General features: G+C 40.7%; 1 protein-coding gene across 2 annotated transcripts in view; it reads right to left on the minus strand.

The window, feature by feature from the left end:
* ITPR2 (inositol 1,4,5-trisphosphate receptor type 2) overlaps window positions 1-14,857 on the minus strand; it is a 485,618-nt gene that overhangs the window by 49,866 nt on the left and 420,895 nt on the right. Inside the window, exons 53-54 of one of the 2 annotated variants that reach the window (XM_042946117.1) lie at window positions 11,202-11,329; window positions 9,445-9,610 (exon numbers count right to left, since the gene is read on the minus strand). In XM_042946117.1, coding sequence (XP_042802051.1) covers window positions 9,445-9,610; window positions 11,202-11,329 — 294 coding nt within the window. Of the gene's footprint in view, window positions 1-9,444; window positions 9,611-11,201; window positions 11,333-14,857 lie in introns of both variants that reach the window. The other variant, XM_042946116.1, reaches the window with a different exon arrangement.

The raw sequence follows: 14,857 nt of genomic DNA on the forward strand, positions 1-14,857 counted from the left end.
CAGGTCACAGAAGGCCACATATTATATGATTCCATTTATGTAAAATGTCCAGGATAGGCAAATCTTCAGAGACAGAAAGTAGATCAGTGGTTGCCGAGGACTGAGGAGGAGGAAAGGTTGGGGGTGGGGGATGGTGGTGAGGGCTAAGGGGTGTGAAGTTTCTTTTGAGAGCAATGAAAATGTTCTAAAATTAATTGTGATGATGGATGCCTGACTCTGAATATATATACTAAAACCCACAGACTTGTATGCTTTAAATGGGTGAGTTGTAGGGCATATATCTCAAAAGAGGTACAGAGAGAGAGAGAGAGAGAGAATGTTAAAGTAGATGTTCCCAGAATTCAGTTCAAACAATTACCTTCCTGTTGCAAGGTACATAGGGCTATAAAAACAATGTGTCTACTATCAATTAATCTGTAATATGGTAGAGGAAACAGAAAACTTGTGTTATATCCTGAAGTGGTGATAAATTGCCAAGGAAGCACAGAGGAGGACAAAATGAATTGTGACTAGGTACATTTTAAAAGGTTTAAAAGAGGTGTAAAGCTTTAAATGTCTAGCCTTGAAACAGGATTATGGCAAGTGGAAAAGAGATGAATGGTAATAAAAGCCAACTAATTTTTATTGAGCACCTATTTGTGCTGACAACAACGTAAAGATGTGTAAATATGCTCTGGTAATTACAGTAATCCAATCTGACCTTTTAGCACATGAGGAAACAGATTCAGAGGAATTTGGTGAATTGCTCAAGTTGACGCCTCAGTAGTGGAAAAATCGGTCAGTGTTTAAATAAAAACTTTCTGGCTCTAAAGCCATGTTCTTTTGCCTCCTGGGCGGAGGAAATGGCGGGGCAAAGCTACAGGTAAAAGTGGATCCCCTGTTTGGGGGAGCATCAACTCCTCTGAAGGGAACATTTGGAAAGGAAGATGAAATGGTGCATTTGGCACAAAGCGTGAAGAGCTTTAAGCACAAAGCAATGGAGACTGCACTTTATTCTGAAGGCCTCTGAGTGGAGACCAGCATGTTCAGAGCTGTGCATCAGGTAACTTTGTGTGGTAGGATTTAGAGGAAGACTGAGAGAAGAGGCTGAGGGTGGAGAGGCCAGGGGACTAGGGCAGTGAGGGGTGTAAAAGAGGGGAACTGCTTGTCTTTCATCTTCAGTGGTTCTTGCTCGCTAAACTTTATCGGCCATTCTCATGGTTTCAACCGGCATCATACTGGTGAGGTATCTCCAGCGCTGACCTTTCTTCCCAATTTGAGGTTCTATTTCCAGCTGCCTACTGGGTAAATCGTGCTGGGTAGCTTATGGGCATGTCATGCTCTTCTTCTTCACCTCTGTTAATGAAGTCTTTGTCAACCAGGGAACTTGAAGTCATCCTCGGACTCATGCTGTGACAATCCACCCTGTGCACATTTCTTAGAGTGACTCTGACTTTCTCGCCATTCTCCAAACAAACCAAGTCCTTTGAAAATTCTATGCCTCCATCTCCTCCCTTTCCTACCTCCTACCCTTCTTCAAGACCCAGCTTAACTACTGCCACCACTGACTCTCACAAGGCACAACCAGCTAGTGGATCCTCTCTGTGCCCATAACATTGTTATGAAAATTTGTCTATTTCTATCTTAGCCTCTAGCACCGTACCGTCTGACTTATTTTTATCAGCACCAGGCATAGTATCTGGAAAACAGTAGGCATTCAACTAACATTAACAGAGTAACTGAAAAATGAATAAGACAGAGAGAGTAAAGAGAAGTTTTGGAATGAAAATTTAAGAGGGCTTGATGTCCAATTAGAGGTATAGATTTAGAAGCATCAAGCATGACCCTAAAGTCTGACCTGAATGACTGAATATATGGTAATATCACCACAGCAAGAGGAAAAAAAAGAGAAAGAAAAGACTGGGGGAAGATATGTTTGCTTTGGGGTGTGTTGAGTTTACGATGCCTGTCGAACAACCGGTGTTGGGCTGCTAGGTCTGAAGCTAGAAACTCTGAACAGAGATGTCAAGGTGTAAATATACTAATTCAAGGATAAATGACATAAAATTAACAATTAAAGCCACGGTATTGGAAGAGATGAGCAAGGCAAAAAGAAAGGAAGGTAAAAGGTACTTTGTGTGCTCAACACAAACGTTTCAGAATACCTATGTCGTATTTCCCACACAATATGACTAAGGCGAGGGCACATACCCACCCACCACCCAGGTGTGCCTGTCTATTCCTCTTCTCAGCTTTATTTTTCTGCATAGCCCTTGGCATCATGCATTCTATGTACGCTGGAAAATAAGCTCCATGATGGCAGTACACATTGTCCAGTTGTGCTCACTGCAATATCGTGGCACATAGTAGACACTCAATAAGTAATCACTGAACAAATAAATGCATAAATGACCTTAGTGTGTAAGTACAAATAAAGAACCAATATACTGAGAGAAGAACACATTGCCCCCCTCTGACAGTGCAGCCTTTATCTCCTATGAAATCACCTAGAAAGATCTTTAATTCTAGGCACCAGATTCCCATCAATCCTTTCTCCATTCTGTTATTTTGTCACATCTGCTCTGCCAACATCTCCCTCTCACTGGATTTTCAGCCACTGGTAATTCAAAATTAATAACTAATATGGATATCAGTGCCAATTTGTTCCTGTGCTTTCTGCCCCAGCTCTGGCATCTGCTCATCATCACCCTATCATGACCGCCTTCTGGATCACTAGCAATTGTTTTCTGAGTCATAATGCTCACACATCTGGTCATTGCCTTCAGGGCTAGGAATGTCCCATCTGCTCTCTTCGCCTGTCGCAGAACCTACTTCCTCCTCTGTTGCTACTTGGGTGTCACTTGGTACGTGTTGTCCTGGAGCCGATTCTCTCCTACTGCGGAGATTTTCTCCTCTGTTGTTCGATACTATATCCCTCTTTGGATCACAGTTTAACACCCAACTCTTCTAAGAATCATTTACCAAGTAATAACTATATCATAGCCTACTGGTACAACCCCCAAATATCCCAACTGTTCAAATCATTCTTTTAACTAAGTTCTTATAATGTATACGGTACGTGTTAGATCTTACATATGGTAAGCAATTCCAGGAACAGATGCATATCTAGATATACATTATCATAATGCTTTTCACACATTTCTGCTAAAGTTTCTTTGAGGGCAGAGAGCAGAGAGCCTTTATGCTACTGAGGTCACAGGGATTAATAGCTGAAAGTGCCTGAGATTGCTTTGCAAATTTTTCTTTAATTCTACATGATTTTATTTAAAACATTTTTTTAATGTTTATTTATTTTTGAGACAGAGACAGAGCATGAACGGGGGAGGGTCAGAGAGAGAGGGAGACACAGAATCCAAAGCAGGCTCCAGGCTCTGAGCCGTCAGCACAGAGCCCGACGCGGGGCTCGAACCCACAGACCGCGAGATCATGACCTGAGCCGAAGTCGGACGCTTAACTGACTGAGCCACCCAGGAGCCCCTAATTCTACATGATTTTAAATGTTCACATTAAATTTGTTTTACTTTGTAGCATTCTATTTGTTCTAATATAGAAAATACTCTTGGGGTGCCTGGGTGGCTCAGTTGGTTGAGTGTCCAGCTTCAGCTCACGTCATGATTTCACAGCTCGTGAGTTCAAGTCCTGCATCGGGCTCTGTGCTGCCAGCACAGAGCTTGGAGCCGGCTTTGGATTCTGTGTCTCCATCTCTCTGTGTCCCTCCCCTGCTCATGCTGTCCCTTTCTTTCTCTGCCTCTCTCTCTCAAAAATAAATAAACATTAAAAAAAATACTCTTTACATTTATTCTTAGGTTAAAGTACTTAAATGGCCTCTCAAATTTTAGAATAAATGTGAAGCTTCTGGAAAATAGGCCATGTTGATCTAATATCTCCTTATGCCTCCTGATAGATGACCCAATATCTCCATGGGAATGCAGATGCCACAGAAACAATACCCTGAATGTGACAAAATTTAATAACTTGGAATTGTTGCACCCAGGTTTTTTGTCTGCAGTATATGTCAGTTTAGTATTTACCCACTTTATCTTCCTTTTGTAGGTTATAAGTCACATAAATATAGAGATAATGTGGGGTGCCTGGCTGGCTCAGTTGGTTACGCATCCGACTTTGGCTCAGGTCATGGTCTCATAGTTTGTGAGTTTGAGTCCTACATCAGGCTCTGTGCTGACAGCTCAGAGCCTCAACCCTGCTTTGGATTCTGTGTCTCCCTCTCTCTCTGCCCTTTCTTTGCTTGCTCTCTGTCTCTTCCTCTCTCTCAAAAATAAACATAAAGAAAATTTTTAAAAAAATAGAGATAATGTTAATTTGGGCTGATTTATTGAATAGTCATTCAGCAAATATTGATGAATGGTCCCCAATACATACTATGGAAGCATAAAAATAAATAAGGCATGAATCTGGATCTCTTAAAGAAGGGAAATTAATGTGCATTGAAGGCTTACTCAGTTAAGCATTGAGCTAGGAATTTTGATATATGTGGTCTCAATTATACTCCCCAAACCCCACAAGATGGCATTATATTCCCCACTTTCCAGATGAGGGAACAATAGTTCAAGGTGAAAGGAAACTTGGCCAAGATCACATATCCAAGATGTGGAACCAGTGTGCCTACTTAACTATAAAGTCCATGCCCTTTCTATGATATGACAGTGCATAGCATCCAAGAGAGATATGACAAGAGACAAAATACATAGAGTACCATGGAGCAAAGTGTGATGTGAGGACTTGCTGCTGGTTAGTGAAACCAGAGAAGGATTCACGGAATAATGGCATTAGAGTTGGTCTTAGACAGAGGGTTGGAGTTCAATAGCTAAGGAGTTTGGGCATTCCGAATGGAAATACTATAACTGAGAGTCTCTACATTAAAGATGAGTAATGCAGTTAGGCTGGAAGTTGAGCTACAAACAGGAGAACATTGGGTGAAAAGGTGGGCAAAAAAAGAAGGAGGCTGATTGTGGAGCACCTCACAGGCTAGAAAATTTGGAATATTAGAGTTACAGACTGTGCCATGCTATTGATAGCCTTTTGAGTAAGAAAATGATGAATTCACACTGGAAAAATTAATCTGGCAGCATTGAGCAGGATATTTTGGATGTGAGCCAAGGTGAGCCTGCAAAATCAAGGTGTGGCTGTGGAATGTGTGGAAGAAAGAGAGTGAGACTGGGAGAGCAGATTCCTTAGCACATGGTAACTAGTGCACCTAGAATGGGAAAAAGGAGATGTTAAAAATGATGGAGAAGCTCCCAGCCCAGATAACTGAAGGCACTGTGGGATATCATCAGCTGCAATGTGGAGGTCAGGATAAACTGGCAGGTCAGAGGAAGACGATGGGAAGTCGGGATGCACTGGTTTTTAGACATGGTAAATTTGGCTGCCAGGAAGTCATGCCTGCATAGATGTCAGTCAATAATTGAAAACAAAGGACAAAAGCCTGGAGAGAGGTTGGAGCTGTGGTTGCACATTTGGCAGTAATCTGCATAAAGGTGGTATTAAAGAGGAGGGCAGAGAGAAGAGACAAGAAGTCAATGATAAAGTCCGAACTGCTTATCCAGTGGTTGGAAAAAAACATTGGGCCTTGTGATGGAACCAAAGAATGAACAATCCAAGGCAGAAGAAAAGGTCAGCAGGAAATTAATGGGGAGAGTTGAGAAAAACATTCAATTTTGTGATGAGGGTTATTGTGATGTTTTAAGGAGTGTATAGGTTATAGGTTTCTTTAATAACTGTGAAAAACCAAAGAGAATTTTGACAGCAAAGGGAAAGTTTAGAGGAGCAGAAATAGTGGTTAAGTGATGGACTTGTTTTGCTATTCATGTTTCTTGTTAGAATACAGGAGATAGGATCACGTCCTCAAATGAGGCTCGATTCTTACTGATACATTCTTCCAAACAACCCTTTCTTCCAAAGTTGAATACTGACATAATAGATATTATGATCATGAAGAAAAGGGTTTACATGAATCACTGTCGAAGCAAGATCCTGTGACACAAAGAGAGATTTTCAAGGGCAGCATCTTCTTTTCCCCCATGGGACTCATGCTTCCATACAACATTTCTCTTCCCTAAATCCCCCAAATTATTGTACAATATCTTCCTTGGCTCCATCCCAATCTTGCTTCTCTCCATCTAATTTAGATCTAGAAAGACAAGACTCTTTTTGCTGCCTCATTTCCTTCCAGCAAGTGTCCCTTCAGCATTGTGCAACTTATCCTTGTGGAAAGTTCTCCATCTTTATCTTGAGTCACCAAAGGCTCTACTTCAGTTAATATGTCTCTGGCCTTCTCTGCTTTGAAATAGTTGATAATCAGTCTCTGTCTTCCCAAGGATGCACCCTCCCCTCATGTCCACATGCCACACATTCCTGGTTCTCCTCACACCATTCTGACTGGACAGATTTGTGTGTGTGCGTGTGAGCGTGTGTGCGTGTGTGTGTGTGTGTGTGTGTGTGTGTGTTCCTCTTTCTCTCTTAACTCTTCAGTGCTAATGTTTCCCATGCTAACCCATCTTCTTCTCTTCCCCCATCAGAAGTCTTTCTCCACACTTCTGCTCCACACACAGACTGAAGATTCCCCAACTGCTGTCTCTTAGTGCAGACTCATTCTCTGAGGCTCAGACCTATGTTGACCTCTGTGCTGGGTGTGTCCCACTGGGGTGTTCAATGTATGCTGCAATTTCAGTATTTCTGAAGCCAAACTCAGCATATTCCTCTCTAAATTCTTCTTCTTCTTTTCTTCTTAAACTCAACTGTTGGTACTACCATCCACCCAGACACCCAACTATCTTTCATATCCATTTCTAACCACTGAGACTTAAAAATTCTGTCCCTAAATATTTCATGACCCAATCCTCTACCTTTAATACTGCCACCCTAACTCTCCTACATCACGGTTTCATTACTTTTCACGTGGACTACGTCCTAACAAACAACCTCTCATAGCTGCCCTATTGCTCTAAAACAAAAATTAGACCCTGTATTCCTCTCTTTAAATTCTTTAATGATTCAGCATCCTCTATAAGTCTACAGGATAAAGTCTAAGTTTTTTTTAACATAAAAGGCCACATATGATCTGGTGAATCTCTTCCTTGGACATGCCCTGCTCCAAAATTCATGCTCCAGAAACACTGAGCTCCTTAGAGTAACTGAAGACTTTCATTGTGCTGTTCTCATCCTCCATGCCTGTTCTTATGCTGGTCACTCTACTTCTACCCATTTTAATATGACTAATTACCCTCCATTTTTTACCATCAGCTCAGTGACCATTTCTCCTTGAAGCCTTTCCTGACTCTTTCTTGACTGTCCCTTACCACAACCTGAAGGGGTATAACAACCTGTGAGCTTCTCTATTATGTCTCTGAAAGTGTTTTTTTTTTTTTATTTTTTTTTTATTATGAAATTTATTGTCAAACTGGCTTCCATACAACACCCAGTGCTCATCCCAACAGGTGCCCTCAATACTCAATACCCACCCACCCTTCCCTCCCACCCCCCATAAAGCCTCAGTTTGTTCTCAGTTTTTAGGAGTCTCTTATGTTTTGGCTCCCTCCCTCTCTAACCATTTTTTTTTCTTCCCTTCCCCCATGGTCTTCTGTTAAGTTTCTCAGGATCCACATAGTGAAAACATATGGAGTCTGTCCTTCTCTGTATGACTTATTTCACTTAGCACAACACTGTCCAGTTCCATCCATGTTGCTACAAAAGGCCATATTTCATTCTTTCTCATTGCCACCTAGTATTCCATTATGTATATAAACCACAATTTCTTTATCCATTCATCAGTTGATGGGCATTTAGGCTCTTTCCATAATTTGGCTATTGTTGAGAGTGCTGCTATAAACATTGGGGTACAAGTGCCCCTATGCATCAGCACTCCTGCATCCCTTGGGTAAATTCCTAGCAGTGCTATTGCTGGGTCATAGGGTAGGTCTATTTTTAATTTTTTGAGGAACCTCCACACTGTTTTCCAGAGCGGCTGCACCAGTTTGCATTCCCACCAACAGTGCAGGAGGGTTCCCGCTTCTCCACATCCTCTCCAGCATCTATCATCTCCTGTTTTGTTCATTTTAGCCACTCTGACTGGCGTGAGGTGATATCTGAGTGTGGTTTTGATTTGTATTTCCCTGATGAGGAGCGACGTTGAGCATCTTTTCATGTGCCTGTTGGCCATCCAGAAGTCTTCTTTAGAGAAGTGTCTATTCATGTTTTCTGCCCATTTCTTCACTGGGTTATTTGTTTTTCGGGTGTGGAGTTTGGTGAGCTCTTTATAGATTTTGGATACTAGCCCTTTGTCTGATATGTCATTTGCAAATATCTTTTCCCATTCCGTTGGTTGCTTTTTAGTTTTGTTGATTGTTTCCTTTGCTGTACAGAAGCTTTTTATCTTCATGAGGTCCCAATAGTTCATTTTTGCTTAAATGTTAAATAGCCATGATACTTATTGTGTTTGTACTCCACAATAGACTGTGAATACCCTGAAGACGGGCATGTCCAATTCATGTTTGTTTCCTTGGAAGACAGTTCATTGTTACAGTTCATTATTTGGTACACCTCCAAGTGTTAGAGGAATGTTGGAAAAGTTTGGAAGATCCACTGAGGAGAATGAGATAGTTGACAAAAGGTGAACCAAGGAGGAAATGGGATTTATTGAAGGCCCAATTGGAGTTATAGAGGATAATGTTGTAGTGAAGCCTTCACTCTTGTTTTGTGACTTTAAGCAAAAGATTCTTTAGCTCAGCATGGTAAAAAAGATGGTGAAGGTAACCTGGACTTGGTGATTATTCAAGGAGGAGGAAGGATTCTAGGGTGCTAGGCCAGCTACAGAGACAACCAAAGCCAGAAAGGGCTGTGGTATATTGAGAATAGGGTAGAGCCAAAAGGAATGATGAGGCAAGGAGAAAGTTGGATGAGTCTGAGAAAGCTAACACTGGGAGAAGGAGAGGAGAGTATGGGGTGTGAAGTGTGGTGTGTGTGTGTGTGTGTGTGTGTGTGTGTGTGAGAGAGAGAGAGAGAGAGAGAGAGAGAGACAGATGAAAAACTGAGAGAAGTTACAGTCAGTGAATAGAAGTTCAAGCTGCTAGAAAAATCATCTGTGGATTCACAATCTAACAAAATAAAATAAAAATCATTCTGTCATTTAATCAATATGTTATTGTGATTAAAAATCTGTTTTCCAGTTGGTGTAACCTTTTGCAACACATTCTACAGTCAGAGAATCATACAAATTGCAGAAATAATGACAAGATAGCTTTGAGATATAATTCATCTATTTCTGGAAGCAGAGAACCCTAGTCCAATCCTCGGTTACATAGTTTTTGTCCAGCTTTCATTTTGAAATTATTTTTCCCAAAGCATGACAAATAAAAATCACTCTAGCCCCTCCTTCCTCTTGGACAGTTTCTTCATCTATTATTTTAGTATTCCGAGAACACTTACCACAGATGAAACATGTTGTCTTTAGAATTTCTTCCTTTTTCTGTTTTTCACTTCTGAGATCAGCAAAAGTATCAATGATAACACCAAAAATCAAGTTAAGAACGATGATGATAACAATGAAATAAAAAAGAAGGTCATATACCACTCGGGCAGCAAACAAGGGCTCCTGAAATAGGATATTTTAAAAGTAGATCAATATATATACACATTTTCAAGGCAAGTTGATTTGGCATATTGTCTAACATGGAGAATATATTCAATTAATGTTTCCTGAATAAATACAAATGGTACTCCAAGTTGGAAAAAAAATGACACACACTTTCTATCTTCATATTCTTTTCCTTAAGTGTCGTGAAATAAACATCACATCTGTTTCCCAGAAGCCCTTGTATTCTCTAGGACTTCTACCCCTCCCAACAATCAGACACGTACCTTTTCTTTTCTTTTTTTTTTTTTTTACTTTTTATTTATTTATTTATTTTTTATTTTTTAATTTATTTATTTTTATTTTTTATTTTTTTTCAATATATGAAATTTATTGTCAAATTGGTTTCCATACAACACCCACTGCTCATCCCAAAAGGTGCCCTCCTCACTACCCATCACCCACCCTCCCCTCCTTCCCACCCCCATCAACCCTCAGTTTGTTCTCAGTTTTTAAGAGTCTCTTATGCTTTGGCTCTCTCCCACTCTAACCTTTTCTTAAAAACCACTTCCCTGTATGATTTTGCTAACTGCATTTTGGCACATTGGGACCCTATCCCAGAAGCTACATGAAAAGCAGACAAGTAGCCATTCCAAAAGTCAGTGATTAGGGAGCTGAGAAGGACTTGCCAGTTTCTAGAGTAGATTTTGTTCTTGGCCTTATAGGGTCAAGGACACACAGCTCCAGGTTACTTCTCTTTGATGGACAGTATGAAAACACACATTAGAGATTCTAATCCAGCTGTTTCATAGATGAGGCACCATTAGATGAACTGACAATACGCTACAGCTGGCCTGTTGGAGAACTGAGATTTTTTTTTTATGTCTCCAGCCTGGCGCTTGAGAGTTTTGTAGCTAATGAGAAAATTTTCAGCCTTGCCATTTTAATATATGAAATCATGTTAGAATTTGTTCAAATTTTATATTCATCATGGATAAATAATGGTGGCCATTACTATTCAGAGACAAAGAGTAAAATCTTCATGCCTGAGAAGACTGATAGACAAGGAGCAGCATAGTTTCTGTTATTTATGTAACAATTAACTCCTGTATGAAGTTTGTAGGCATGATCTCATTGCTGTAATACAACACACAGTTCAAATTTGGAAACTTTTCATGACATACATAGATTTTTTTAGTACATTAGCTATTTCTGTGTAATTCTAGCATACAATGAATTGGTTTTAATGGCCACCATTATACTTTGAAAACAAACAACATGATATGGTATCCTGAAAACAAAAACAATACTGTTAATGCTAGTAAGAAGGTTTTAAAAAAATGATTATGTTCAGGGGCGCCTGAGTGGCTCAATTGGTTAAGTGTCCAACTCCCAGTTTCAGCTCAGGTCATGATCTCACAGTTCCTGAGCTGGAGCCCCCCGTGGGGCTCAGCGCTGACAGTGTGGAGTCTGCTTAGGATTCTTTCTCCCTCTCTCTGCTCCTCCCCTGCTCGTGCTCGTGTGCTGTCTCTCTCTCTCTCTCGAAATAAATAAATAAATTATAAAAAATGATTATATTCTCCTTGAAAAAATGTTTTTTTCTCCAGCTTACATCTTTCGATGGCCTTCTCAGAACATCTCCCACGCCGCCGCCATTCCTGAGGCCCTGGTTCAGGACAGTGACAATGCACATAAGGAGCGTGTCACACGTCCTTTCAATTCCATCTTCATACTCTTCATCTGCTATGAAAACACACAAATTAAACACCGCAGCAAGCTCATGTTTTTAAATATGCTATCGTCTACTTCCGAATCTCAATTTCATTATAATTGTGCCACGACACAATTTTTTGAGATCACACAACATGCATTAAATGTTGCAGCATGTGACTGACACAGACTGAGAAGGTCACACAATGGGATTCTGAAATATTTGTCTTCTTCCATCGGTGAAAAAATCACAGGATGAAAAGTACAAAATATAAGAAAGCTAGTATGCCTTGTGCACTGTGTCGTGTGGGGAGGCTGTGGTAAGAGCTCAGGAAAACAGCTCACCCAGGAGGCAAAGATATTGCAGGTGAAGGGACATGTGAAGGCAGTTACATGGGCGTGGCTTCAAATTCTACTCTGTCCCAGTACTGAGACTTCAGCAGTCACTTGACCTCAATATCCTCATCTATAAAATGGGGAGGTCTGATTAAGGGTGAAACCCTTCAGAACCTTATATTTAAGATATGTAAAACACTGCACAGAGATTAGCATACACCTAGTAGGTGCTTAAAAATTAGAGCAGATATTATTTCATTACTTTAGCTAAGCATCTAAGCTATTTTATTTATATATTTTTTTTATTTTAGAGAGAGAGAGATAGTGTACACACACACACGTACACACACACGAGTGGAGGAGGGGGAGGGAGAGAAGGGGAGACAGAATCTTGAGCAGGCTCCATGCTCAGTGTGGAGGCTGACGCAGGGCTCGATCTCACAACCTGAGCCAAAACCAAGAGTTGGATGCTTAACTGACTGAGCTACCCAGGTGCCCCTAAGCTCTTTTAATGTTGAGCATTGAGCTATGGACAAGAATCACAATGTATTTATGTGAACAATTTATTACATGGGAATGTACTTATGTGAAAATATTTAGTAAGAGATGGGGAGACAGAAAAGATACAATGTGACAGAAAAATTCCTGGTCTTATTTTGTTTAAAGGTAAAGTTACCAGACTTGGTAATTATTTCCCAGGCATTTAAAATAGTGAAAAGTTCATACTAAATTGGATATTAGAATCAGGATTTTCTAATATTGGTAAGTGAGCAGAAACGTATTTTTCTTGTTACAAGGTTAAAGAACCATAAAGGTATTGACTTTTGGACTTGTGTGGCCACAGTGTGTATGTCAAAGCAGGAGTATGGAAACAACCAGAGGGAAAAAAAAAGAAAGAAAGTCTAATTTTGTCTACATGATCCAACCAACAGCCTGTTTGGTACTTTGTTATAAAAAGCTTGATCTTCCTCTTGTGAACTGACTTTAACTTCACATGGATAGGGGATCCCAATACTTTCACCTTATTCAGAGCTGTTTCTTTTTAAAACATAAACACATACCTTGAGTGGAAAGCTGAAGTCAGAGATGGGCAAGTATCAAGCTCAGCTTCAAAGCTAGCAGCAGATTCTGAGCCAGACCACTTGCCTTAGAGGTGAGCCTTGAGGCACATTCTGATTGAGAAAGTAGAAGAAATAAAACTGCTTTTGGAGGAAGGAGAAATGGGGAAGAGGTGAGGCTCGCAGGGGCAGCAGCGCAGAGGAAGAGACGAATCAGACAGAGAAATCTCAGCGTGCAACATGCTAGTTAGGTCTCTGACACCTGAAGGTGGGTTCTAATGTGATGGCTAGGAAGACCATAAAGAAAACTGGTTAGAAACGCATGAGAGGGGGGCACCTGGGTGGCCCCTTCACCTAAGTGTCCAAATCTGGATTCCAGCTTGGATCAGGATCTCATGGTTTGTGAGAATGAGTATCAGGCTCTGTGCTCACAGCATGGAACCTGCTTGGGATTCTCTCTCTCCCTCTCTCTCTGCCAATCCCCTGCTCTCTCTCTCCACTCTTTCTCAAAATAAGTAAATAAACATGAGAAAAAAAAATAGAAATGTATAAGGGAATTAAAGGAATTTTAAAAAGAGAAACACGGTTTTCCAGTAATGAGGTCATATGGAATAGGTCTATATGCTACTTTGCTATGGTTAGACTTTCAATCAAAGCAACCTTATATTTAGTGGAGGGATCTGGGTTCATATATTTAATCAGAAACTACCTGGTCATGTCACATAAGTGCTTACTAATGACTTAATATGTGCCAGATTGGTCAGTACATAGAAGCCACATGAAAGTCCTCCCATCTCTCCCCAAGAATTTAAGAATGAGGTTGTTCATTCTGTCACAGGTGAGCTAGTAAAATACACACACAATTCACATGATTAGCCATTGTGAAATAAAATTCATTGGCTGCAAATATATATAATGAGAGTACTGACCTTCTGTGTGGCATATAAACAGGGGGAGAATACCCAGGTCAGGTCAATGACAACAATTGATATTCACTCTATAATATCCGGTGCAGAGGCATGCTAGTTTTATATAGCAGCCTCCAAGAGCTTGGTTTTAATAAGGCTCTATCTTTGTGAGATGGATTTATTCACAATATGTTAAGCCAAGTTCCCAGGCCTTCAGGCTGAAAGCCAGGCCCTGAGTCATAGTAAATTCACCTAAGTAAATGCCACCTTGTGGAGACCTACCTACATAACCACCTTGCCTTCTCTATGCCAAACCTGTCTCATCTCACTACCTCAACAGACCCTGTGCTAAGTGCCGGGTATACAGGTGAGGAGAGCAGAGTGTGGGGGTCCCTAGGAGATTTGTGGCTTCCTAGGAAAGATGTGTCAGCAGGTGAACAAAGACAATGCAATGTGCAGGCAGGGTGGTATGCATCTCACAGGATGGGGGGCATTGGGGACAGCATCTTGAAGGAGGTGGCGCCTGAGTTGAATATTGAAAGAGATATTGCCTGGCTAGTAATATCAGCAAAGTAAGACATTCCAGGCAGAGAAAGTGGGATGAGCAAAGGTCAACAGGCATGAATGCATATGAGGTGCTTTTGGAACCGCAGGTGTATTGTAATGACCGGGCCTTTGGTGCATGTAGACAAGTGTGAGAAGAAAAACAGGAAGGGGCCTGTTTATTATGGAGAGACTCACACACTCAGATAAAGGGTTTCAACTTTATCTGAAAGCCAAGAGAAGCCACTGGAGAACTTTAAATAGGGGCAAGGTGGTTTATCAACTAGCTGATGAAACAGTATGAGATAGAATATTTACTTAAATAATAAGGCAAATTCACATGTGTTTAAAGCCACAGAAGTGATACAAAGAAATCAGAATAGAGAAAGAACACTTAATACTAGGGATAATGAGAGGGGAGTCCCTCTAATGACTATAGCCTCTGAGTTTGCCTTGAATATTCGATGGATTAAAATAGTAGCAGAGAGGCATTCACATGGTATGGCCACAGAGCCCAAGAGGTAGAAAAACATTCACCTATATGATGAAGATAGAAGATCAAATAAACCAGTATGTAGAGGAGTGGAAGATAATTCTGGGGAGAGAAACTGGGGGCTCTCTGTGAGTTTGGGTTTTATTTGGCAGGCAATGGAGTATCATGAAAATCATGCATTGGGGTAGGGGAAAATATACCCAAAGCAGTGATTTCTGGT

This window comes from Panthera leo, chromosome B4, assembly GCF_018350215.1.
Source record: "Panthera leo isolate Ple1 chromosome B4, P.leo_Ple1_pat1.1, whole genome shotgun sequence".
NCBI lineage: Eukaryota > Metazoa > Chordata > Mammalia > Carnivora > Felidae > Panthera > Panthera leo.